This window comes from Phalacrocorax aristotelis, chromosome 8 (genome assembly GCF_949628215.1).
Source record: "Phalacrocorax aristotelis chromosome 8, bGulAri2.1, whole genome shotgun sequence".
NCBI classification, from domain to species: domain Eukaryota; kingdom Metazoa; phylum Chordata; class Aves; order Suliformes; family Phalacrocoracidae; genus Phalacrocorax; species Phalacrocorax aristotelis.
In genome coordinates, this window is record NC_134283.1 from 5,626,405 (window position 1) to 5,651,371 (window position 24,967).

The window sequence follows — 24,967 nt, forward strand, 5'->3', positions numbered from 1 at the left end:
AGCAATCTGGAGAGCTGTGATTAGTAATAATGTGAACCAATCAATTTTTCATGGCTGATCTTCAAAGGAAACTGCAAGGGGAAGAAAAAAGCTGCTTTGTAATAGACTAAGGCTGGGTGAAACACTGCAGACAGAGTTGGACAGCATCACTCTCTGACTCTTCTTGAAGCTGGGAGTTACGTATGGCATCCATTTGCAGAGCAAGTCTGTGAGAGGGCAGTGAAAATACACCACAGCCTGTTTTCCTAGGAGGAGAAGAAAGAAAGAAAACTGTCTCCTACAAAATATATGGAGTTTGGTCACATGAGTGGGACCTGAACATGGAATCTACACAACCTGTAATCCCTTCAATCTGAGCTAGGAAACATGAAACAAACATAGCACAGGAATAAAACTAAACTACTTATTAAAAGCCTACAGTGTTTCTCCTCCTCCCACCTATTCCCTTTTCAAAAACATTTTCCTGCTGTCTGTGCTCATCTCATCTGCACTCTTCTTTCATTTCAGACAGTTGCTTTTTTTTTTTTTTGGTCCATTCAAAGCTCTAACACAAGACAGGAGTGTTTGAAGCAGGGAAAGAAAGGGAGATAGATTAGCTCTGGCTGCAGTTAACAACCGCTGCGATGAGCCAGACAAAGAGGCCATGCCAGGAGGAGGAGGGAACACAGAGCTACAGGGAGAACTCGGGAGAGCGCCTGTGACAAACTCCCTTTAGAGCTCTTCAAAGGGTGCTGGGCTGAACGCTCACGCTCATCACACACCTTAAATCCCAGGATTGGCCTTATAAAAGCAGAGGGGAGAAAGACTCCCTGATGTACTCACTGGCTCTGATTTTTGCAGGATTTGCAATTTTAGAAGAGTGGCACAGCAGTCAACATGTAGCCCGATCTATGGGTTCTTGGGAAATGCGTGCCAGGCTGCCAAGCAGGTGAAGGCCGTCAGAGCAGTCACCTGCTACTGCACAAGGTTCACTTACCCAGAAACCTTTTTTGGGGTATGGGCCAGAACATTGGCCAACCCTAATAATTAAATAATCCCCGACTGCAGTGACTTTGCCTTTGGGCCATCGTCGCTATTGGACTGCCAACATAATACATTTTCCTTCCCCGGGATCACCTTTCACCAAAATGAAAACCTGCCCATATGTCATGTGCGGCACAAACAATCCAAAACATATTAGCAGCCCAGGGCAACCCTGATAAACATGACATAAGAGAATCCACTTGGGATATTCAGAGCATGCCACTGACCTATTGGGGAATGCAGAGAAGGCTGGGGAAGCTCCAGTGGGTGCTTGCATTTGGAAAGCTGTCTGTCTGATTACCAAGAGACTGCAAGCCCCGAGTCCCCTGTTTTTAGAGGATAATAAAGAGACAAGGAGCAACTACTTGGAAGCAGCTTGTTTCTCCAGACTGAGCAGCTTGACAAGATCAAAATCTTTTGGGTAACTCCTCTGTTATCAGATAATAATATGACCAAGCCCCCTAGATGTGTACCTTATCCCTTCTTTCCCCGGCTCTAGGTCCACCTCCTCTGAATTGTAGGACACAAGGTTTAGCTCAGGGCTCCAGGGCAGGCTGAGAATAAGACCCATCAGACGCCCTGTCATATAAGGCAAACCCTGCTATCTGCAAAACAGTGAGGTATCATTTCATGTTCAGCCTTCTTTTGAGCTGGGCTTGTTTGTTTGTTTTTTTTTTAAAGAAAATTTAGCACTATTGAAAGGCCCTAGAAAGGTCTTGGCCTGGCTGCTGAGAACAGAAAAGGTCTCCACTGCTCATAGTTGGCATGGTAGCATCAGGAAAGAGCAATGCACGTTTGCCCAATGGAGCCAACTCTACCCTGGTCACACATGCCCCAGAGAGGTGTAGAAGCATTTGGCCATCTGGAAGGACCCTTGCCACTACAGGCAGCCATGGAAACAAAAAATAACACAAACGAAGGGTGACAGCTTCCGATAGATCATCACAGTCACAGCCTCCCTAAGAGGTGTCTGTTCTTGCAGCCAGTTTAGTTTGCTATTTGTTGATCTAGATTTCACTACAGGTGCAGTTTAAGCGTTCTCCCCATACGCGGGGTGTTGCCAGGGGAATCAGTGGGGTCCTTCAGGTGACACGCAGACTTTGAAATTATCCAGTCTAAGGAAGAGGACACACGGTCCCTTTTACTGCAAATTTCTCTAACCGCAGTTGTGCTGTTCAAGCACAAGTTTGGCTGTACAAGAAATTCTCTAATGCATGGAAACATTAACATGCAAGTAGGAGCTGGACAACGCAGCTCTCAGAGTCTCTAATTTAATATGATGAACAGAAAGATTTCAATTAATTTAGTGCACTTTCTACGCACCAGTTTAAGACTTGTACCATTCAGGAGGCACTGACTGGCATCGATAACACGATCAGAGTCCAGAATGCATTAGAGAATATTGACACAGAAGTTTGATCTACTTTTGAGTGCAGGACAAAATACCATGTTCCACTAGAGACCGTCTCTCCTTTCAAATCTGCCCAGACTTTGGGTCATCTGCCAAGCATTATATTCTGTTTTCCTTTAGTATGCAACAGTTGTGTTCTGTTACTCAACTACATCAGAAAAAGGGTCAAAGACATTCTTGGTGCTGCAATAGCAGCCACATAGATGAACTTTCTAATCTGCACATTTAGCCTTCTGTGCCAAAAGTGGGGTATGACAGTGATTATTAAATAATTGCTGTTAAATTTTTATCAATATCAGAAGTGGTGTGTCCCCCCCAAAAAAAAGTAAGTATTGTGTAGGAGTTAAGTGAACAATAAAATGTCCTCTGCTGAAGATACAGTTAAGAATACTTATTTGCTAGACTTTCAACAATTAAAATCTGCCTAAATAAATTACTCCCTGCTGCCCTAAGCTAATTATGTAAAAAAAATATCATTGTTGGCGACTCTCTTGTTTTGATGATGATATTGAGTCAGGCACCTAAAAGAACAATTAAATTCAATGCTAAGCAACTTATTTATGTTTGGCTTACCACTGTTATTAATAAGAACATTATTTTAGTGACTGCCTGCTGAGAGCTCAGCTCCTGGATAGCAGTTGTTTTATAATGGATGTTTTCTTCCTATCGGCATGTTCTTCAACTCTCTTCACATTCTTGGTTTTTCAAAGTACAGTAATAGAGTTTGAGCATGCAAGGAATCATCATCACAACAGCATTATCTTTCATTTTGTTAATAACTACTAGCCCTTCTACAATGCTTTTCCATCACTAGTTTCAGAGTTTAAAAATCAGCCTTCAAAATCTTTACCTATATTTTATGGGTAAGGAAACTGAGGCACAAAAACCAAGCAACTTATCTGAAACTTTCTAGTAAGCCAGCAGCAGAATCAGGAGCAGAATTAATTTTTGCATTAATTCTTTCAGGTCCAAAAAAAAAATTTAAAAAATTAAGGGATGAACAGGAACAGAACGGAATCCAAATCAGCAGAGTTACAATATATACCAGCCATGGCTCTGCCTTAGAAACCATCCTATATTCTCATAGGTTGTGATTTCTCAAGCAGGGTGTGGACTCTGGCAAGGCAATCTCAGGAGAGTTGCACCAATTTTGCAGTATTGCTGGTCCTTCACTATACACATCCTGTGGGTTCCACCCTTCAGAATTACCATTGTACAAGCTGAAAAAGGGCACAAATCTGCTCCACACCTACAACCTGTGCAATAACAATAACAAATTCCCATTTTCACTGTTGCTATTGAAGTGCTTGACTCTTAAAAAGACAGCAAACGCATCAAAAAATACGTTATTTTAAGGTATGGAGTGAAATAAGAGTTCTTTGTGTAGGAAATTATATGGGAATTGAGACCTGGCATATCAAATGTTCAAAATACGCAGAGACTGTGAGGAAGAACATCTGTGATTTTGTTTATAAGTGTATGTCAGCTGCGTGATGAAACCAAAACCATCAATGTTTAGTGAGTCAGCAACCAAGCCAGCATCAGGACTGAAAGAGTTCATAGCATTTATGGAAAACATCTAGAGTCAAGGGGAAGGGAATAAATACACAATGTGTTTCATGTAGCACCCGGGTGCATGAAGACTTAGAAGCCACCAGGTGAAGCAAAGTCAGATGCTGTGCTTTTTTAATGCAAACATTTTTAAAGGCAGAAGAGGCCAGGCTGGGGGGTGGGGGATAAATTAGCCTTCAGCAACTTCCTGCTCAAGAATCTAATGGGAACAGTATCTTGGATTCACCTGTCCTGTCTCCAGTTCTGAGTGTATGCGTGTGTATGTATTTGCAAGCCAGCTCTGCAGTGAGTGAAAGAACCGTGTTGAAAATTGGTACTATGTATTTTGAAATAAATGAAAATGTGGGACAAAACTTTCACAAAATCCTGCATCATGGCAGTTGGACTTCGTTTGATTCCTCAAGAGAATACACCCAGATTTGCATTTGACTTCAGTGTAGCTACATGCTCACGGTTTACAGCAGAGTCCAAATTTCACCCATGATGTCTTTTGTATTCTAAAAAACTCAACTATCACTTCATTAAGCCTTACATTGTTTAAAAATAATTAATGTAGAAATATAGCAGTTTGCCCAAAGACATACTGCAACTAAGTAGCAGAAGTGTCAGAGTTATTTCGGGTTGTTTTACTGCACTTCTATTATAAGCTTCCATTCTTCATTCTACCTTTTGTGTTACTCCTTTTTCATCTATGTATCCAAGAGAAAACCAACCTTTTCCCAAAGAGCTTCTTATTTTATATTCCTCATTAAGATATTAAGAGGATTTGCCTTCCAGGAAACCATAGAGCCATCATTTTGTAAAGGCTGTTTAAGCATTCACTCACTAATACAGGTCCTCCACACCAAAGCAACTGGTCGACAAATAGAGGCTGTGCTCTAATACAAGTAAATCTGAAGAAGTCTTAGAACCTCTACAAACATATGAAGGGAGAACACCAGAGTGAAAGCCACTGACCTCATCCAACTCCTGCTGAAGCCAGGGGAGCAGTGCTGCCTGTCACTGCACAAGCACTGAGCCTAGCACAGACCTGACTTTTCTAGCTGTGTCTCGGGCAATCCCGAGAGCCCTGGAGGAGACAAATGGATTTTTTTTTGGTAGGCAAGAACAAAACAGAAACCATTGGCAACAACGTCCCATCTTCTGTAATATGCCTGAAGCTCACTGTACAAATAAGCTTTCCATTTTCATCTTCCTAGTGCTATTTTTAGAACATATTGGCAGTGCCAGATGTCTCTTTCAGAGGCTGGACTCTAGAGCTGGAGTTAGATTTATAACCATGTGCCTGCTGGCCACAGATGTTGAAGACGACAGGCCTGTGGGAAAAGCCCCCCATGGTTAGGATGACATTGTTCAAAGAACTGTTTAAAATAGTTACTCACAGCATCTTGAGTATTTCAACATAACAGCCAAGGATCCTGTCTGCCTGGGCACTCAGCTCAATGCTCATGGTGCTGCAGGTAGGACTGACCATCAAGCAGTCAATCAGGTTGGGCTCACTGTCATTGCCAACGTTGGCTGTCATCTTCTGATTAGCTGTGTTGTTGCGCTCCACTTCCACATGGATCTCACTTGAAGTGACAATAACTGGTTTGAGACGGGATTCAGTCAAGGTGGCCTCTTGAGAGACCAGGTCAGGACTTGTATGAAGAAGGCGGAGGGGGAGATTAGGCTTTCGGTCACATTGCTGCTGGCAGCCATTCCGAATTTCCTTCAGGCTTGGCGAATTGTCTCGACTGAATTTTAAAAATAAACAAATAATTTCAACAGACAGACATAACAGCAGAGAGCAGGAGAGAGAGTGCAACACTGAGAAGCCAAGTTCTTTTGCAATTTCCCACTGCATTTCACCCCAGCCCACCGGATTGCTTTATCCTGTGTAATTGGGTTACTGAAATCAATTAAAAACATTAAAAGGCTCTAATAGGACTGTTCTCCAGCCCCCTATTCTACAAAGATTTGAGCTTTTCATTACTCTAATTGACATGCTAGTTTAGTATAAAGGTGAACTTTCCCATCCAAGTTGTGCAAAGCTGTAACAGAATCCATGCCCAAGTATGTATCTGCCTACAGTACATGCCCAGACATATGCCTGCAGCCCTCACGTCTGGAATTTTTGTTGGACACTAGGCAGCCCCTGTCCGTGCTCTACCATGAGGAAAGTCAGATAGGCATAAACAAACAGGAAACATAGCAGAGGGGAACCCTCAGTGTCTACTGGAAACCGGCTCGTGTGTCACGAACTGTGGCATCTATTTTGCGGTAAGTCAGGAATCAAATTTTCCACAATAACGGTGACAGCATTGTGAAACCAGCTTAGGTTCAAAGCTGTAGATACACAGGGATTTACACACACCCCTTCTTCAAGATCTCACCCTTCCCTTCGCTTTAGGTGCAACACACACTTCATGTGCCAGAAAGGGAGCAAAACGGACACTGCTCTGGGTAGTGCTTAATTCCCAGAGACTCTTGTGGAGCACTCTCATCTTCTGCTGGCTTAAAAAGGCTGGTTACAGCTGCAGTCTGTCTTAGAGGAATATCTCAACAGTGGCCAAGATCAGAATGCTGCTGGCTGTTGAGCTTCATCCTGGAAGTTACTGCAGCTTGCAGTACTTCTGTACTGGGAACTGCCGAGCTCCTTGTGTCACCAGCACTGCCCCCTTTTTCAAGCATGGGAGCCAAAGATGTGCAATAGCAGATTGCCACACTCACTGCCTCAAAACATGCCACAGTGAGTACAAGTGAACGAAGGTCCAGCATCTTTTAGGTTTTCAAGCACACAAAGTGTAACAAATATAGTCACATATCTACAAAAACACGCACGTGATTGACCAGAACTCCCACACGTAATGTTAGCAATGAGCGGAGTGAGAACGAAGACACAGTCTCACATATCCGCACCCATGCTCACACCGATCTTGTTTACAGATACCGTGGGTTTGGAAGTGAATAACATGCGGTCAGCTGGGAATTCATACTGACCTGTTGATAAATTCCTCGTAACACGAATAAATGGCTGCTAAGCAGACAGCTACAAGATTTGGCAGGACCCTGGGATGGGGGCATTGTCCAGTTGGACCATGCATGCTGAAAAACAAAAACCAAGATGACACCATTGTGAAGATTTCTGTGGGCAAAAGCAGTCAGACAGAACGGGGTGCCAGAACTGGATAGAAAGGCTATAACAAGGTTTATTTCAACCCTATAAATTCCTACCCAATGGCCCTATTTATGAATACGGCTAAGCTGCTTCCTCAGTTTATTTGACGTGGTATCTCTATGGTCCCTCCCAAAAATCTCACATGTGACTGAGCATTATGTGGTCTAAAGTTAATGGGAATCTCTCTGTAGAGGCTCTGAGTCTAAATGTATAAAAAGAACGTACACACAGCAAAGTCCATTTGCTTCCAGTGTGTAACTCAGCAGAAAACCCCAGCAATATTTGAGAATTAATTAAAAAAAACAAAACCCAAACCAAAACAAACGCCATTCCCTTCCCCGCCCCCTCATAAAAACCACCCGAAAAAAAACCAAGCCAACTACCCAACCAAGCTCAAAAACCCCAGACTTCAGCAACATTGCCTCACAGATTCTTCTAATTTATTTGCTGTTTGGCAGTACCAAAAAGCACCAGCCACTCTTAACAGCCAGTAAAGAGATGAGCGCGGCTAGGGTAAGTAATACAATGAAGCATGTTCACAGGACTGGAAATACAGCATAAATTAAATGTGACTAACCTATGAATAAACTTCTTCACCACCTCCATTCCAGCATTCAGCTCATTCAAAGCCAGAATATACTCCTGAGTGAACAGCCGCAACCGAGGGCACTTCCCAAAATCCTGTCCAAAAAGGAGAGACTCAGTGAAGACGGTGAAACATGCCTGCAATGTATATCAAAACTGTGGGTTTTCAAAAGAAATCAACTCAAACACAACTAAATTCACTTTGTTATTATGCTGACAGCTTCAAGAGCACAGTATCACTGCATGTTGAAGTAACGTTCTTCCCACTAACAATGACATGCTTTCCAATCTCCTCTTTCCCCCGTGCCCACGTTGAAACAAAAGACGTTTAATAATTTTAAAAACCCTACCTGCACTTACATTTCTTTTGTACACTTCACATTATACCTTTATTTTGAAATGCATTTGTTGTTGTCTTGCATTTTTGCTTCCACTCATACCTGCAGTTTTTAAGAAATGCAACTCAAATATTTTATTTCCATGTTTGACATCATATCTATCCTGGTTTTAGAGAAAATCTTTTTGACATGCGATCAATAAGTGATCAAGTATAAAACCAGAGATCAGTTCTTTCTCCAGTGATTTTACTCCAGCTACAATACAAATTTGGCAGGTGAGCTCAACAGTCACTTTCTTCAAACTCTACAGTCAGAAAGGCACCTGCTAACTGAAATCCTGCATCTCCTCACATCACCTGCTATTTTTAGATGTGACAGGAGTAAAATCTGCTGTCTGGTGAGTGTTATTCCACAGCATATTTCTTCACATTTACACAGGTGTACCCTTATGACACAGGTGTTACAGAACTACAAAGCTAAATTTCCCAGCGGTGAACAAGGCCCACTGAGGGCAAACAAGCCCTCCCAGTTATCCCTCAAGCAGCTGGCTGTGGAAGAAGAGTAATCCTGAAAAAATAAATGGCAACTGAAATTTTAAAGAAATGCCACAAGTGGTAATGAACTGGTGGTCTGTAAAAGGGAAGATACACTCTGAAAGCACTGAAACCTTCTGTTACTTATTTTGGTTTCAGGCACTTCTATAGCACAACCTATATTAACATCTCATAGGTTTTACAGGTACAGAAAATTACCAAAAATGTGGATACAAGCCCAGGCAGAAGAATGTCTCCTTCAAGTCCAAGTGACACTCTTTGCTTGTACTGACTACGTGGTACCTTCACCCAGCAAAGGGCCTGTGGGTCATTCCACAGTTGATATTGCAATTAAAATCATTAAACTTCTAACAACTCCTTTGGGCAGGTGCAAATACACTTGGTTCAAGGGCATGAGACCATGTGTGCTTCATATATCATTCGGTGCCATTTAATTTCATGAACACTCTTTGCAAGATTGGTTTTACAGTTGTAATTTGTTTGTGAAATTTTTCAACCTGTGTAGGTGTCCTCACTTAAGTTAGAACGGAAGTCCAAGAGATCATAAAGAGGATGTCCTTGCTGACTGTTCTAAAATAAAATATCTCTCTCATTAGAATATTGTATACCTGTCACCATACCAGGTACAGAAAAATACACTCTATCAATATTGTTTGGTCAAAAAAGCCCCCAGAAACAATAGCGCTTATATAAAATGTTTGGGCTGAGCCTACCAACAGCTGAAATCCAAAGGTACCAAGAGGTTGCTGAGCACTCCCCAAACCAGCCAGTGTACAATAGTCTCCAGCCCTGCACGTAACTGGTAGTATCAGCAAGACAAAAAGCTATCCTCGTTCCTTTCAGATTTCAAAACGATAGATAAATGAAGCACTCCTTCCCCATTTCATAGGTGGGCAACTGTGGAACAAAACTTCTTGTGAACTTATCAAAGACCACAGAGCAAGTTGGCAGCAAAGGTGGGAACAGGCAGCTAGGCATCCTGCTCTAAGCACACTGAATTGCATGGGGCCTCATCAGGTTATGGAGTTTACTGCCAACAACACTGTCCCTCTAAAGGATAACTTTATTTACATGCATGCACACACACACACACACACACACACACACTTTAAAAGGCTATTCAGTACAGAAGTCCCTAGAGAGCAGTAAAGTGCCCAAATCCACTCCAATTAATATATGACACCGTAAATTCTCTGACTACACACTGCGGTACAGACATGTTGATTTTTAATCTGCAAATGTTAAGTATGGCAAATATACCCAATTCTCTGAAGCTAACCAAATACAAGCATTACACTATGCATTTAGATTTTATTTGAGACCCCTCAAGAGCTCTGGATGCTTTAAAAAAAATCAGTCTGGAATCCAAGAATAACATTTACAGAATATTTCATTGAACACTACAGAATATTCAAAAATGTTTACATGTCTGCAGAGTACAGGCACAGAGCCAGGAATATGACCTTTTGCCATCTTGGGCTTTCTACCTAGTCCTGTAAACTCAAGGAGTTAAATAATAATACTGTTGTAAAAATGAGAAATATGAACTGTTTTCTACCGGGTTCTGGTACTGGGCTGTACACAGAGGACAGCAGATGGTTTCTAAAATTGTATCAGTGAGTGAAAAGAAGTTGCTTGTACAGTTACAGATGTACGAGACCCATCTTGAGCTCACAGCCAAGTCAACTGTCTTAAATATTTTATTTTTTTTATTTGTTACTCTGCCACAGCATTGTGAAGAAAAATTTCTTTATATAACTTCAAAACCATGGCAGGAAACTTAATATGCCACAAGGATGGAGGGCTGGTAAACATCCAGACCTCTCTTAGGAAAGGAACATGGATCATGTAAGAATAGCTTCAGAGTCAGGGCAGGGGGGAATCTGGCATATAGGGTGGAGAGAGCAAAGCTGACAGGGCAGTCTCCTAGCATCTATTTCAATCCCTAGCAAGGAATTGATGGGCAATGAGAAGAGAGAAAGCAGCCTAGGAGAGAACAATCATAAAATGACAGAGTACATGATTCCTGGAATGAGAAGGAAGAACAGCAGAAAGGCATAAGGAAATTCATGAAACCTTGGTATGAATTCATTGGACATGAGTCTAAAGAAAAATGGAAATCCAGAGAGCTGGGGGTGTCTTACAGAAAAAAAAGTTGAGGACCTCAACTGAAAATCAACAAAGTCCCTATTCTAATTTTGTTATTTAATTGTTTTTAAACCATCATAACTACAAGGATGGCATACAGGGAGTAAATAAGGAGCTAAGAGCCAGGTGGGAGAGAGCTGGAGCTGCATTTGCTGGCACTGCTGCCAAAAGAAACATTCCTCAACTCATGGCTTTGCTTAGATGTTTCTGAAAGTCCCACTGAATGCTTATTAATTCTGCATTTATAAAGCAACACACAATTACATGCAGCATTTACAGTTTGGGAGGTTAGATGTATACATCACAGTGCTTTGTGCATTACAGACCATAGAGCAGCTGCTAATTATGAAAGGTATCACGGTAAAACTTCTCCAAGCTGACCAAGCTCCTGTAACACGTGCACTCACCATGTTGTGTTTGAGAATCCTCTGTACCACTGGTGTGAACACTTCTATCACAACCATGGACCGTGGGCGCTCTCGGCAGTGCTGTAATGAGCAACAAGTCATTTCGTGAGCTGCTGAAATCAAGAAGATGGGTCTCCTCTGGCTTCACAGCCCATGTATGGGTTACCCCAAGATTACCAAGATCCAAGGGCTAAATTAATCTTTCCTGGGATTAGGGTACTTGTACACCACTCTCTCCTGTGGATTTCTGGCATCTAATAAAAGACTAATGATGGGAGCTCATGAACTACACAAGTTCCTTTCCCTACTGCTTATTCTTCATAAAACCTACTAAAATGTAGTATTTTGGGGACTTCTACACTTTTTGTCAAATTTTATTGAAACTTGCCAAAAGTTTTCAAGGTAAAAGGGTTAGAGACAAAAAGATATGTAGACACAGGCAGCGTGATGGCACAGACCTCTTTTCCTTGGGATCCAGACTAAAAACCTGGAGGTAAATCCTGTGGTGGACCTTGGAGGGTACCAACAAGCCACTCTCCCATCACAGGCTAAAACATACATTCATAATGTATCAGAGTAATTTCGGTTGGGAAGGACCTTTGGAGGACATGTGATCACGCCACACACACTCAAGGCAGGGTCAATTTTGAAGATACATTAGCCTCCTCATTAGCCTTGTCCATTTCAGTTCTCAGTATCTCTGAGGAGGAAAAGTCCATAACCTGTTTTCCTTCCTGCAACTATACACAACCCATCCATACATTTAAAGATAATTAGGTGCCCACCTCTGATGGAGACAGAAGGCAAAAAAAAAAAAACAAACCCCAAAAAAACCCAGGAATAAAAGTGTCTTGAGTCCAAGGCTAGATATGACCCTACGGCTGGCTTATAAAAATGCAGCAGTCGGGAGTTTCTGAAACCTGACTTAATTTCTGTAGAAGGAAGCTGCTGCTGAATACCTCTGGATGGGAATTATAAGCAGCATCCAAAACATTCGACAAATGTGTACCCAGTCAGCAGTAAGCAAATTTAAGCAGACTTGAAACTGAAACACGAACAGGCCTAGGGGAAAAGTAGTATTTTCAAATCCAGGAAGCTCTGCAATCCAAAGTACTCAGAAGTTTATGGAAAAGATGCAAAACGCAGCACAAGCATAGATTTACCAGGCAAGAGAATGGGTCCTTATGATCTTCCCACTGCCATTACCCAATTAAATAATATCATTAGGGCTGAGTTGTGCATCACATTACCAACTCATCTGAACACAGCAACTCCAATGATTTTTGCATTAGCTAAATAGAACATGCAGTAGGACATCTCTTGTACCCAGACTGGGGTGTGGGGTGTGGGAGTCCGAAGATTTTAACTCTCACAAAGCATCAGGACTATACAGTCCTAAAGATGTTGTTCTATTGATCATAATGGTGCTGTTAACTATTCCAATACCACTGGTTGTCGACCAAAAACTAAAATCAGTTTTGGCATGAGGTAAGGAATTAAAGAAAAAAACCCAACCACCCCTTCAAAGAACTACACTCATACACAACTACGAGATCTCAGAAAGCAAAAGCTGTTCTGATACCTTGCAGAAGAATTCACAGAGGTCAGGAGGAGGATGGTTGTTTTCCAGCAAAGGTGCAATTGCCTTTAAAAAGAAAGAAAGAGAGAGAAAAATTCAGTTTGAGGACTGCAACTGGAGTAAGCATTTTGCAGGAAAATATGGGGGGGCGGGGGGGGGGGCAGGGGGAGGAAGCTCACTTTTAAAAAAGGACAAAAGCATCAATAGAGAAATTAGAGGTGGGCTGTGTGTTTACTTTACACGTAAGCTCAAGCACACCTCTGCTATGAATCCTCTGTAAAATTTTGCTTTTTAACTACATCAGTGTAAATACATAAAATACAGCAAAGGAGTACAATTTCTATAATGGTTTAAATGAAAACAGGAGCAGACCATTCGTTTTAGGATGTAAAGCGGCAAGGATGAGTCTGGCTTACTCTTTCAGTTATAACATCTCCCCCAGAGGAAAAAACTGAAAAACACCCCCCCACACACATATCCTTTATAGAAGAGTTTGAGCTCTTTTTCTGAGAAGTAACTCGCTAAAAGTAGCATAGCACTGTTCTTACCTTGGAGGACCCTATTCATCAAAATCAAGTATCTAAGTTTGTGAAAGTTGAGATCAACTATTCCTTCTTTGTTGCCACACAAACCAATGTGCTTATGTTCGGTAAATACATTAGAGGTCACACCTGCCACTGAGGGTGTAGTGAACTTATGTTGTTGTTACTTCCTTTGTGAATTAGAAAATGGTACTAGAACGATGTATTCTCTCTATGTGATTGTGCCTTCAGGCTTTTCCAGTCTTGAGCTAAAGGGATTCCCAGTACCCATTTAAAAGTAAGACTCTAAACACAGCAGCTAGGACATTTTGTATTAAGCAACTGAACACCAGATATTTTATCTGGATAGCATCTGGAGTTATACTAAGGCAGCCTGCTTTAGTTTTGGTCTCCCTCTCATCCCCCTAAGGATCTCAGCCCCGGTGAGTCTGCTTGCAATGACTGTGTCAATAGCCGCTTTCACACACAAACAGATCAAGATTAATGTGAATTTTAACAACGAAGCCCAAGCACACCTGCAGAGATCTGTTTTAGTTACACGTAACAGTTGTGAAGTTTCTGTTCATTATCATGTTCCATCCTTCTGCAACTGTTCACTCTTCCTCTGGTGGAGGCTCAGCAACAGTGGACTGACGGAGAATGCGACGCTATTCAGTGAGACTAAAATTTCCTCGCTACACATCCAACACCTGAGCTAAAGATCTTGCTTAAATCCACCTTTTGGAGTGTTTGCTATAGGACCTGCCAAACCACAGGAGCCATGTATTGCAAAATTACCAAGTGTTTATACCTGTCCAGTAACTGTCAGAGGATCACTGCATCAGAGGTGTAACTGGCTGGGTGTCAGCCTAAGAAAAATGAGCTTTATTGTTTCAGCCCAGTCCTTACTGAATGTAGGGAGTAACCACAACAGACACTCTCAGGCAGGTCACGGCTCTGTCTGTACAGTCAGTGTGGAAGAGCGACACCATGCAAACAGACTGTATTTTCTTTATGTGCGCTGTGGTTAAAAGCAGAAACTTGCTGTCTCGCGTTGCCCAGTTATGGCAGCATGTGCTTCCCCCTCCTTACCGGGAAGGGATCAGTTGTAATATTGATCTGTTCTGGCACCATCTAGACAAGGAAATCTGGTTCCATCTGCATGGCAAATCACTGTGTACTTTTAAGATACTACACAAACATGCAGTTATTAGCAATGCTTCCTAAGAATAGCACAGGTTAGCTCTGTAACGGCAGAGAGCTCTGAATGCCCAGAAACTGCTGTCTCCCTCAATGGTTTGGGCACAATCTACGGAAGGGCAGGAGTTGAACTGAATAAGCCATCACCCAGAACTGCTGAATAAAGTAGGCTGAAAGGACCTTTGGAGACCACCTGGTCCAACTTCCCTGCTCACAGCAGGGCCACCTCACATCTTTTATTAAAAAATCCTTCCCTCATAACAACCAGTTGTAACTGGAGGCCCGAATTACCCTTGGCACTGGAGTAAAATGAAAGCTATAGCAGATCTCAAAAAAAAAAAAAAAAGTAAATGCCACTTCAGAAACTTATCTCAGTGATAAAATGGTATCTTAAGCAGCAGTTAAACACAATTCACACCTAATGGCAGCTACATGCCACCTTGTCATTTTGCAGAAAGACAGAGTCACAGGGACGTGATATGATCAGGTGGTTCTAGATTAGATTGCTGGGAAAATCTCCTGGAAATTGCCAGTGACTGAAATTAAATTACAGTGATGGGGAGGCAAGTTCCACTTCTCTGAGAAATCGTTGAGATTTTACATTTTATTGCAGAAGGAAGAGAGCTGCCATTTGATTCACTCATTTCTATGTATAAATAAATACAACCTACAGAAAAGAAAAAAGTTGAAGAGAATATTTTTATAAATCAAGTAAGCAGGGGGTTAAACAGCAGTGACACATATCCATATCCATACTTAAAATCACTTGCTCACATACCATCAGCAACGGAGACATTCTGTATATGGTAGCATTAGCCCCTCAGGAAACTGCTAAGCTTAAGGGCTTTATAGGGCACATCTGGAAATTATGGGTTTTGTCTATTTAAAGCACGTATATAGATAAGAACATTGCGCTGTGTAGCCTAGTAAGGAGCATTTTGGGAGATGATTAACTGTCAACATGCTGTGCTGTTTCATATAAGTTGACAAGGAAACTTTATGGTTACTCATCTATGAAACAAGGAAAGAGGAATGACAAAACCACACAAAAACCAGTTCAACAAATGTGTTTGATCCTGTCTCAGTTCACCACCATTGGTGGAAATGCTTTCATGTTTGCCATACTTTACTGAGGCAGAGGCAGGCATTAACAGAAGTTTATCAAACAGTTTAGATTTGTCCTCAGATTTTGACAGAAAGATACTCACCACAATAATGCTCTCGTGGTCTTGAGTGGTTAAGTTGTTGTTCTGAAAGAGTTGAGGAGAAGAAATGAGTGAGCGAAGAATACTCTGAGCTGGCACATCAGCACACGCAGTCCTCTTAGCTAAGCTACCACCAGACACAAGCAGAAAGGCTCAAGACTGCAGTTGCTTATTTTCAAAACAAAATGAATCAAATCAAAATCATTCTCTTGAAGAAGGTGGTATACTATCTGCTATGAGGGGTTGTGCAAGCTTCCATTTCTCATTCAGCATCTTCAGATTCAAGCGACCCCAGGCATGAAAACTGAGCATACAAACGCCAGGATGCCAGAAGAGGTCTCAATCAGTTGGAAAATTAAAGCTAGCGATACATTTCTTAAAAATGTTTCCTTAAGATAGGCTGTATGTTGCTATGAAAATTAATAAAATTATTATTGTGGTGTTGTATACCATTTGTTGGTAGTAAACTAACTGCTGCAGTTTTCCTGAAATTCCTTTTTCAAACATGGAACCAGTAAAAGCCAATAAATTTACTGGAAACCACCTACGCTACCACCTATGCAAAAGAGTTTGCTTTTGGCTTTCGCAGCAGCATGATGCATTCAGAGGTTGCAAAGTTGTGAGCTGCTAAGATCTTTGTCTACTGCAAGAAAAAAAGCTAGCAACCTTTTTGCTTATCACAAATCTTTGCAGATCAGAACTAAGACACGAAAAACCTGCTTGGCATTACTTTTCCTGTCCATGAAAAGTTAACTACTTGAAAAAAATGCTATAAAAGGAGGATAGATACCTTTGAAGAAGGAAAATATTTTTCTTTGACAGAACTGGTAATAATAAAATAGCTGCACAGTTAATTTATTGGTGTGTATATGTATATAGCTACAAAAATTATCAATCATGCAAACAAAGGCAATGGAATACAAGTCAAGGGGAGTTTTACCACTGACTTGAAATAAGACATGAATCAGACCCATAATAAACTTGCCATAAATAATCAACAACAACAAAAAAAAGCCTCAGGAGAAATGCGGTTTGTTTTATTTCTAGAAATCTACTTAACATGGGTCAAATTTTCCTTCTCCTCAGCAGGTACAAATTGCACTCAAGTCAGCAGAAGTCACAAGCAGGGTCAAAGGCACAATTTTGACAGTTCACTTAAAATAAAACCCACCAACAAACTTTTAACTGTTTGTCTCTCGTCTAAATGGACCACTGGTGAGGTCATACCTCTGAGAGCAGTTTTGAGACAATCTCCAGCGGTGCTTGGTGAATAGAGTCATCCTGAAGCGGAGATGTCAGCGCCATGTCCACCAGCGTCCTGATCTCCTTCAACACCACCTCCCAGCGGCTGGGGTTACTGAGCACCTTCTTGTACTTGTAAATCTTTTTCTGCAAGAAAAATGAAAGGGCCACACTGACACCACCATAAACCCCTTGAAAAAAATTGACTGGATATGTGCCTTCTACATGCAACTGTCAAGTGGGCTGCTTTGTATTTTGAGATTTCTTTTTGCTTTCTGTTTGCTGAAAAGCTGTTCTTAAAATATTTAAATGGAAAAGAAAACCTTGTATATCTAAACCAGTTTCTTCTGTGGAAGCAATGAAAAACTGATTCCCTTTTTTAATTTCAAAATAAGTTTTTTAACTCCAGACCATCTTTCTTTCCAACATCTTCACTTGCAAACACCCTATTCCTCTAGCTAATAACAGATACCTGCTTTAATACTGTTTCTTGCTATTACACTGAGACCATCAAAACATCATTCTACAGATACCTTATTCTACATTGCTAATTGGTGAATTCATATTCAGAATCAATTAAAATCAATTTAATCAAAGAGGAAAAATTCCAGTAGACTCACAGGCTTTTTCTTTCTGTCTCGAAGAACCTAAAAAGTCATGTTGTCACCCTCCAGTTGTAACAGAAAATAACCTGTAAAGTCTCCAAGTCTTCCACGCAACAGCATTTCCACTCTCAAGAAAAGCATTCTTGACTGTCTAATCCCATCCGCCCCAGTCCTCTGCATGCCCCTGCACTACTTCTTGTCGTGCCCAAGCTATTTCATCGATTGCCCTGTCCATAGACCAGCTGGATAAGCAGAAGACAATTCTTACCTCCTCAGCAGCTGTGTTGCCACAAATGACTGGAACAGAGGCTACTTTGTATTATAAATAGTATTATTTAGAGAAAACCCACCCTCCCAAATTCCCAGAGGTGGCTTGACGAAACCGTAGAGCTCAAGCAAACAACAAGTTTAAAACGCCACTCCCGACAGCAACACAAAGCACGCACTAGAACCAGGAGAGGCTTGCCAAAGCGGGCAGCGCTGCAGGCAGCTGGCAGGGAAGGAGCTCTGCTGGCTGATGGAGCGCAACCACCAGGACCGCAGCGCTGTGTTTAGTTCACATGCCTTTCCACTCCTCTCTGTGTGCAAATCCGGTCCTCTGGTCAAAGGGATGTCAAGAGTATGGATACATCCTCAGGTTTATTAAACAACACAGGCTGGGTGCTTCTCTGTTTACGTGAAAACATCAGTGTTTTGCACTAAAAAAGGATCTTGCGTTCCTCAGCAGCGTTTCCAGGAAAGTCACAAAAACTGCCCATGTCGTGCCGCTTACAGATTCAGCTGCGTGTTTTGGGCTACACATCATCAGTGTAATAAAGGCAGAGAAGTTTGCAAAGGGTCGGTCTGCTTTGTTTTGGTTTGGAGCTTTGCCGCTACATGGCATTTCCCCCTCCACTCGCACAGGGCAGCCCCTGCGGGAGCCACCTGAACAGGCTGGCTCTCTGCTTATCAGCCACTTCCTTCCCACTGTGGCAGCAGACCTAATGCTCAACAGAAAACAGTCACCTCTGTACCCTATCCGAAACACAAGAGAAGAGAACAATACAGAAAAATACAGATTTCAGATGCCTTGGGTTTGTCAACGTTGTTAGAGGGGGGGAAAAGAGGGTGGCACTGGGCTGACATGTAAAGGCTGATAAAGCAATCCAATTATCTTTTAAATTAAATTCATGCAAATACATACACACGCTGGCAGCAGTTGACACTTTCAGTGCATTTTAAGCTACTGAAAAGCTAAAGGAACAGAAAACCACACGCTGCGGACACTTATCAAATGTGTTTGGGATTTCAAAACTGAGCAAAAAATCTTTGTACTTCTGAGCTCCTTGGGGCAGAGAAGGTCCACAGCGTTTTTAAGCTACCAGCACTACTTCTATCATCAGAGATTTCTTGGACTCTTTAGGAAACTTGAATCATAGTTGCATTTCTCTTACTCATGTAGTGCCCTTTTTTAGGGTATTTTTGTTAGACCCACTTCAGCACTAAATAAAATCTAAACTTCAAAGCCAACCAGCCAGCTTTGTAACTTGAAGCAACTCCTTTCTGACTGACTGAGGACTCTAAGCAAAGCTAGCTCAACAGATACATTTTGCGTTCTGAAATTTATTCCTTGTCCTGTACTATGAAGAAATCAAATTCAAAGCAGAACGCAAAGCTGGATAAAACGTGGGGATGGTGGGAGCATGAGACCTAGACCACTGGGTTAATGCATCCCCGCCTGCTCTGGGCTGCCCCTTACTCGGAGAAGTTACAACATGATTTTGGAGAGCAGCTCCTTCAGCCTAAGGGACAGCTGCCGACGGAAACCCTCTTGCCCAACAGGACACTGCTCAGACGACCCTACCACAAATATCTTTCTTCTACTGTCAAAACCACTCATGCCTAGGGGGAGGGAGGAACAAGGGAGGTTTCTTTTCTCTTTTAGAGATGTCCATTAAAAATTTAAATTCTGATGGATGCTGACGTACAAAACAGAAGAGACAGCAGGAGCTATGCTCCCTGCTATGCAAGGGAGACCTACAAAAGCTGCTGCTCAGACCAGGCACACAGTGACTCCAAGGGAGCATCAGGGGACAGCTACCTTTCCAGACATGCTGAGACTGCCACAAGTAGAAAATCCAAACTTATCAGTCTCTGCTTCACGTTTTCAGCACAAAGGATTGCACCGCACTGATATACCGAGCTGTAATCTGCAAGCGACATTACAGAAGTCTTGAATAATGGTGGGAAAGCAGCAGAAAATAAATAAATAAATAGAAGAGCCATCCCCAAGAGGGTTGAACTCTGCTATCCTGAACCTTTGTCCATGGTTACGCTGCTGTTTTTCTCAGCAGAATGCTTTTCACCGTTGAGCGCCTTGCTGAAAGCCTCAATTAAAGCCTGAGACCTATCAGTCGGTTACAGAAGCAATTTGCTGTGTATCAGCAAGCACTTAGCCACCACCGAGCCATCTGCTCCAATTCTACCTGCGCTGACTCTGGAGCAAGGAGAAACAATCACTCATGAGCTTAAAAGCAGAACTGCCTGGTAAAGACCCATATCAGCGACAGGCATGTCAACATGTGCAAGGCATTCACTCCCCCTGGATGTAGGTGTAAAAGATGCCTACGGTTGCTGAAAATATTCACACAACATTCATCATTAATAGATGTACAAGAAAAATACTGGGGTGGGAATACAGTTCTACTGGGATTTATTGCCCTAAATGCAGCAGCTCCTGCGACAATTTATGTGAGTGAAAATAACACATGCCAACTTGGAATTTGACCCTCCTAGTTACTGACCAGCCAGAACCACATGGCTAATGTCATTCCAAAATCTTGCTATGCTGACTTTAAAAGCAAAACCACTGAATTTAATAAGTACCCAGAAGAAGCAGCATGGGGAATAAGTGACACTGACAGGGCATCCTTCATTCTCAAATCACTCTAATTAATTAAGTCTTGCAGAAACCCAAAGACCTAAGTCTCAAACCTCTTTTAGAGGAGGAGGAATTGAAGTCCACATGTGAAAAATTACTTCTCCAATGTTATTAAGCAAGCAAATGTGACAAAAATCTGTAAGCAGTGGCTTTTGCCATCAGTGCTCAAAGGCTCCCGAACACCACTGTGAACAGAAAGTTCAGGAGAGCCTAGGAAACTTTCAGCTTTTTTATGTAACATCTTCATATGTTTTTCTATCCCATAATGGCCTCACCCTGTAGCCCTTGGTCATACGGTACTTCCTTGGACAAGAATGTTAATACTGATGTAACTGACATGTAAGAAAAATGGACTCTAATGCACAAAATCGGACAGCATAGAACAACTGCCTTTTTCAGCCCTGGCAAGACCTTTCATGTTAGGAATATCTTAAAGCAGCCGGTGCACTGGATCCAAAACGGGCAAGATGAAGTTAGACTTCTTGATGACCAAATTTCATCCCTGCTTTGCTAGTGGTGGCCAGGAAACGTTCTGTACTCTTGGGAACCTGTTTTCCCGTCAGCAAGTACTGTCTTCATTACATTAAAAAAAAATTAATTGCCAATCCTAATCCAGAATAGCCTGTTAAATTCTAGCTGTCCGCTCTTCAGCCGTTTATTGCGCAACAGCATGCAACTAATCGCTTCTTTACTGGAGAAGCTAGAGCTACTGCAGGAACGTACGCTGACTTTGAGGGTTGCGTGTGCCAGCAATTGTTTATTTCTTGCTGAGCAACGAGGGCAGTTCCAGCAAAAGGGAAAAGGTCAACCTCCCGCACAGAGGTCCTCCCCAGCTCATTGCAGGGATGGATGAGCCAAGCTAGTGTTACAGTTTAACATTGACAGAGCTTATGTAAAATGGAGGTGCTTCTTGCTAGATGCAAATGTACAGAGAAAAAAAACTACAGCGAGCAGACTCCAGAACTGTTATCTCCACTGCAGCAGAATATTTTGTTAAAACGCTGCGTAACAAGAAACAGGAAGAGTTGCTTGCGATGTTCAACACAGGTGCTTGACTTGTCCTACAAAGCCCAGGAGCTGTACCCTATATTCTTGAGCACCACCTGCTGGCATTTTGTCTATTAACTTGTTACCTTCACGAACACAAAGACAGCATGGCATCCCCAGAACTCAGCTAGATCCATATTCTGCTTTTAACACTAACACGCATCACTTAGTTCACAGTATTCTGACGAATATATAAGAATAACTTGTTAATAACAGAAGTTTCCCTGATAGCCAGAGACAGGCTTAAATCACCAGGTGGATCTACCAAAAGCCTTCTGAACTAAGTTCCTACCTGCAACATTTACCATTACGAAGAAAAAAAAGCAACTTACCTGAAAAGACTAAATCTATAAAAAGCCCCATTCCAAGCAAAGGGCTTGGGCCAGGACAAGATTATAGAAACTATTCCAAATCAGGGACTTCAGACTGCTCACGCTTCAGTAATCAAACTCTTTGTGTCGTCCTGAAGGTTTTGCACAGGAAGACTAATGTGCTGCTCTCTAAAATAGCTACCAAACAGCAGCAGAAAACTTTTGCACTCTACCATGTTTTCAGGTCAAGGCATTTCCTGCATTTTTTGTTTTGCTCAGTGCTAAATGCTGAAGTTCATCAACTTCTCTGCTTCGGTTGCTTCTCTGAAGGCAATCGTCTTGGTTGAGGCTCATTTGCCCACAAGCTCCTTGTCACAGGCCAGATAACTGGAGGGAAATGTTATAAGCTAGAGGCTTCCTGATTCTCACTCAGTTATGGTCTAAATAACACTTCATTTTTTGCCAATTCATATAAAAAAGATCCTGACGAAATCGCCATTATTTATTGCACTGAGATTGGCACCCATGAATCTATGCCCTGAATAAATATATCAAGTGACACAGTCTCTGCCCTGAGCAGTTCACGGTCTTGATTAAAAGGCAAGAAGGAGAAACAGAGCAAGAAAACCGAGGTGATTTCCTTGAGGTCATATGGCAAGTCAGCACCAGAGCAGAACTGAGGTCTTCTGATTCTCAGGCCTCCATGCTAATTGCCAGATCATGGCACCCCATAAGAAAAGCACCCTGACATGCACTGGGGCCATAGCAAGCAAGCTGGATGTTGATACCCTGCTGCTGTGCTTCCCCACCACAACATCTTCCTCCACTCCTTTTTTCAGTCTACATTTGTTCACCTATTTTTTTCCCCCACTGGTGTCTACCTCCTTGCTCCAGATCTCAGCTAATCCAGGCAAGATCCCCGAAACACTCAGATCAGTGCCATTTCAAAGCCAACAGAGTTCAATGGGTTCAGCAACTGGTGACGTGGGTTCAGCTGTTACTAATGCACAAGCTGGAACAACCACACAGATACCTTCCAGAGTCGCAGAGCTTGTCCTTTGCTCAGATACCACTGGGACAGTACCACTGCAAAGTAAAAGAATGCTGAAATAAACAAAATTTTAAAAGGACAAAACAGGGACGAAACACATTTCTGCTTGGACCAAGAGAAGTGCAAAGTGGAAGGGGGTCTGGGGGCTCAGAGGGCAGCCTCCTCACTCACCTCCTAGCATGACACTGAGCAGCTGCAACATTAATGCACTGAAGAACTTGCTCCCGAAGCGTATTATATATCTATATATATATAAAGATATATAGAGATCTCTCTCTACCTCCTCTGCACACAGCTGTCACCTGACTGACCATCCTTCTGGGCTTCCGCTCTCTGATGTGCTCAAGACTACTGCAAAGACACCCTTCAGCAACAAGGAGGGATGAGAAGATGGGAAGGGAAGGCTATTTTATCCAAGGAAAAATAGAAAACTAAAAACACTGGGCAAGTAGATCGTAAATTTATAGGCTCCAAAAACTGAAAGCAACTCAAAAATTGTGGTTTCCTCCTAGCCCCCTAAGCAGGGAGGGAAGAGGTTATCTTTGGTAGACCTTCCCACTACCAAGCAGAGAAACTGGGCTTTGTTTTTGCTGGTGTCTTGTCTTTCTCTCAAATCCCTGCATAAGAGCCCTTTGGTCACTAAGATGCAAGAACACAGCTGGCCGATCCAAACCCAGCTCTCCCTTAGCCGTGCATTCAAGATGCCATTTTCCCAGCTAGAAAACGCAAAAGGCTAAATGTGGCTCCAGCTGCACTTTGCATGGGCTAATGTGGTTACTATCGTAATCAGACCTGTCCACAGGGGAGACATTTTTTGGCACAGCCAACATTGATGCATTCCCCGAAACCCTCCATCCCTGCTTCCATTTCCTTTTGGCAAACACTCCCATTCTTCAGGCCCCAGTTCCAGCACCAGCTTTACACTTCAGGTTGGCAAAACATCAGCTTTCATCCTGCACACAGCAACTGCTGTTCCTTATTTTTCATATCAGAGCCAAGCTGGGGTTTGTTTTTAATGTTGCTTTGGCTATGCGGAATTTCACTATGACTGCAGATACGTTTCTAGCAGAAGCACAGGCTTTGCAAAAAGTGTTGGCAGAGACACAGCTGTGATCTTGGGTAGCAAATCCCAAGCAACACCTTCCTAAAAGAAGAAATATTTTAAAATATGTTGTCCATGTGTATTTAGGTGCTTTGTTTTGGGGTTTTTTTAAAGCAAAAGTCACACAACACCTTTTCGTCCTGCTCTTGGGCAGGACAAAAAATTTCAACAACTTCAACACAGTTGAAGAACACAGTTGTCCCACACATACAGGAAAGATCTATCCTAACTGCAGGCTGATGGCGTTTACAAACCCTCCTGTGTTGCTTTAAACTCTTATGCAGAATGAGTGAGGAAAACCTTCACATAGAGGTGGCTGCACTCATGCAATCAGGGCAGGAGCCAGACACCGTGCTTCATCTACAGCACTTTAACAGTCTCTGACTCACCATCAGAGGGAAGGTTTCAAACATGTTTAGGCACAACTACCTCTTCCTCTTGCAGGACCTCACTGCTGCCTGCTGCAGCATTTTTGGCCCTTCTCTCCAGAGCAGCAAATGCTCAACACGGGCACTGTCTGGACGTTGGGATCTCAGTGTTCTGGCACAACCCACAGTTTCCAGAGGGGTACGAGTCTGACATGCTCCTGTATTTGAGATTATGCAGTATGCACTGGAGTCAGCAAAATCATGTTCCATTTGAAAAAAAAAAAAAAAAAGAAGAGCAGACTACTAGATGAAAAGCAGGAATACGTGTGCCATATACACTCCACACTTTCCAAAACCTTCAGTGGACCAACTGCATTGCAGTGCACAGAGAGGGGAGGAGGGGGAAGATGGTATTAAATAAATAAACTATCGCAGACACTGTGTGACTGTGGAGTTTAGCGTGCATCAAACAGAAAGCAGAAGACAAAGCATTGTGACATAACCACCACTTAGGTGCGGTCCTTGCTGTGTGCTTCTCTGTGCAGAGACCCTACCATTGCTGACTGCATTACAGAATGCCTCTGACACCAAGCTGAACTGATCCAGGTTCCTAATACC

At 42.4% G+C, this 24,967-nt stretch overlaps 1 protein-coding gene across 5 annotated transcripts in view; it reads right to left on the bottom strand.

The window, feature by feature from the left end:
* CMIP (c-Maf inducing protein) overlaps positions 1–24,967 on the bottom strand; it is a 136,473-nt gene that overhangs the window by 18,678 nt on the left and 92,828 nt on the right. For all 5 annotated transcript variants that reach the window (XM_075101296.1, XM_075101295.1, XM_075101298.1 and 2 more), the window contains exons 4-10: positions 16,931–17,092; positions 15,707–15,748; positions 12,781–12,843; positions 11,199–11,279; positions 7,744–7,847; positions 6,989–7,093; positions 5,389–5,742 (exon numbers count right to left, since the gene is read on the bottom strand). In XM_075101296.1, the coding sequence (XP_074957397.1) occupies positions 5,389–5,742; positions 6,989–7,093; positions 7,744–7,847; positions 11,199–11,279; positions 12,781–12,843; positions 15,707–15,748; positions 16,931–17,092 (911 nt within the window). The remainder of the gene's footprint in view (positions 1–5,388; positions 5,743–6,988; positions 7,094–7,743; positions 7,848–11,198; positions 11,280–12,780; positions 12,844–15,706; positions 15,749–16,930; positions 17,093–24,967) is intronic.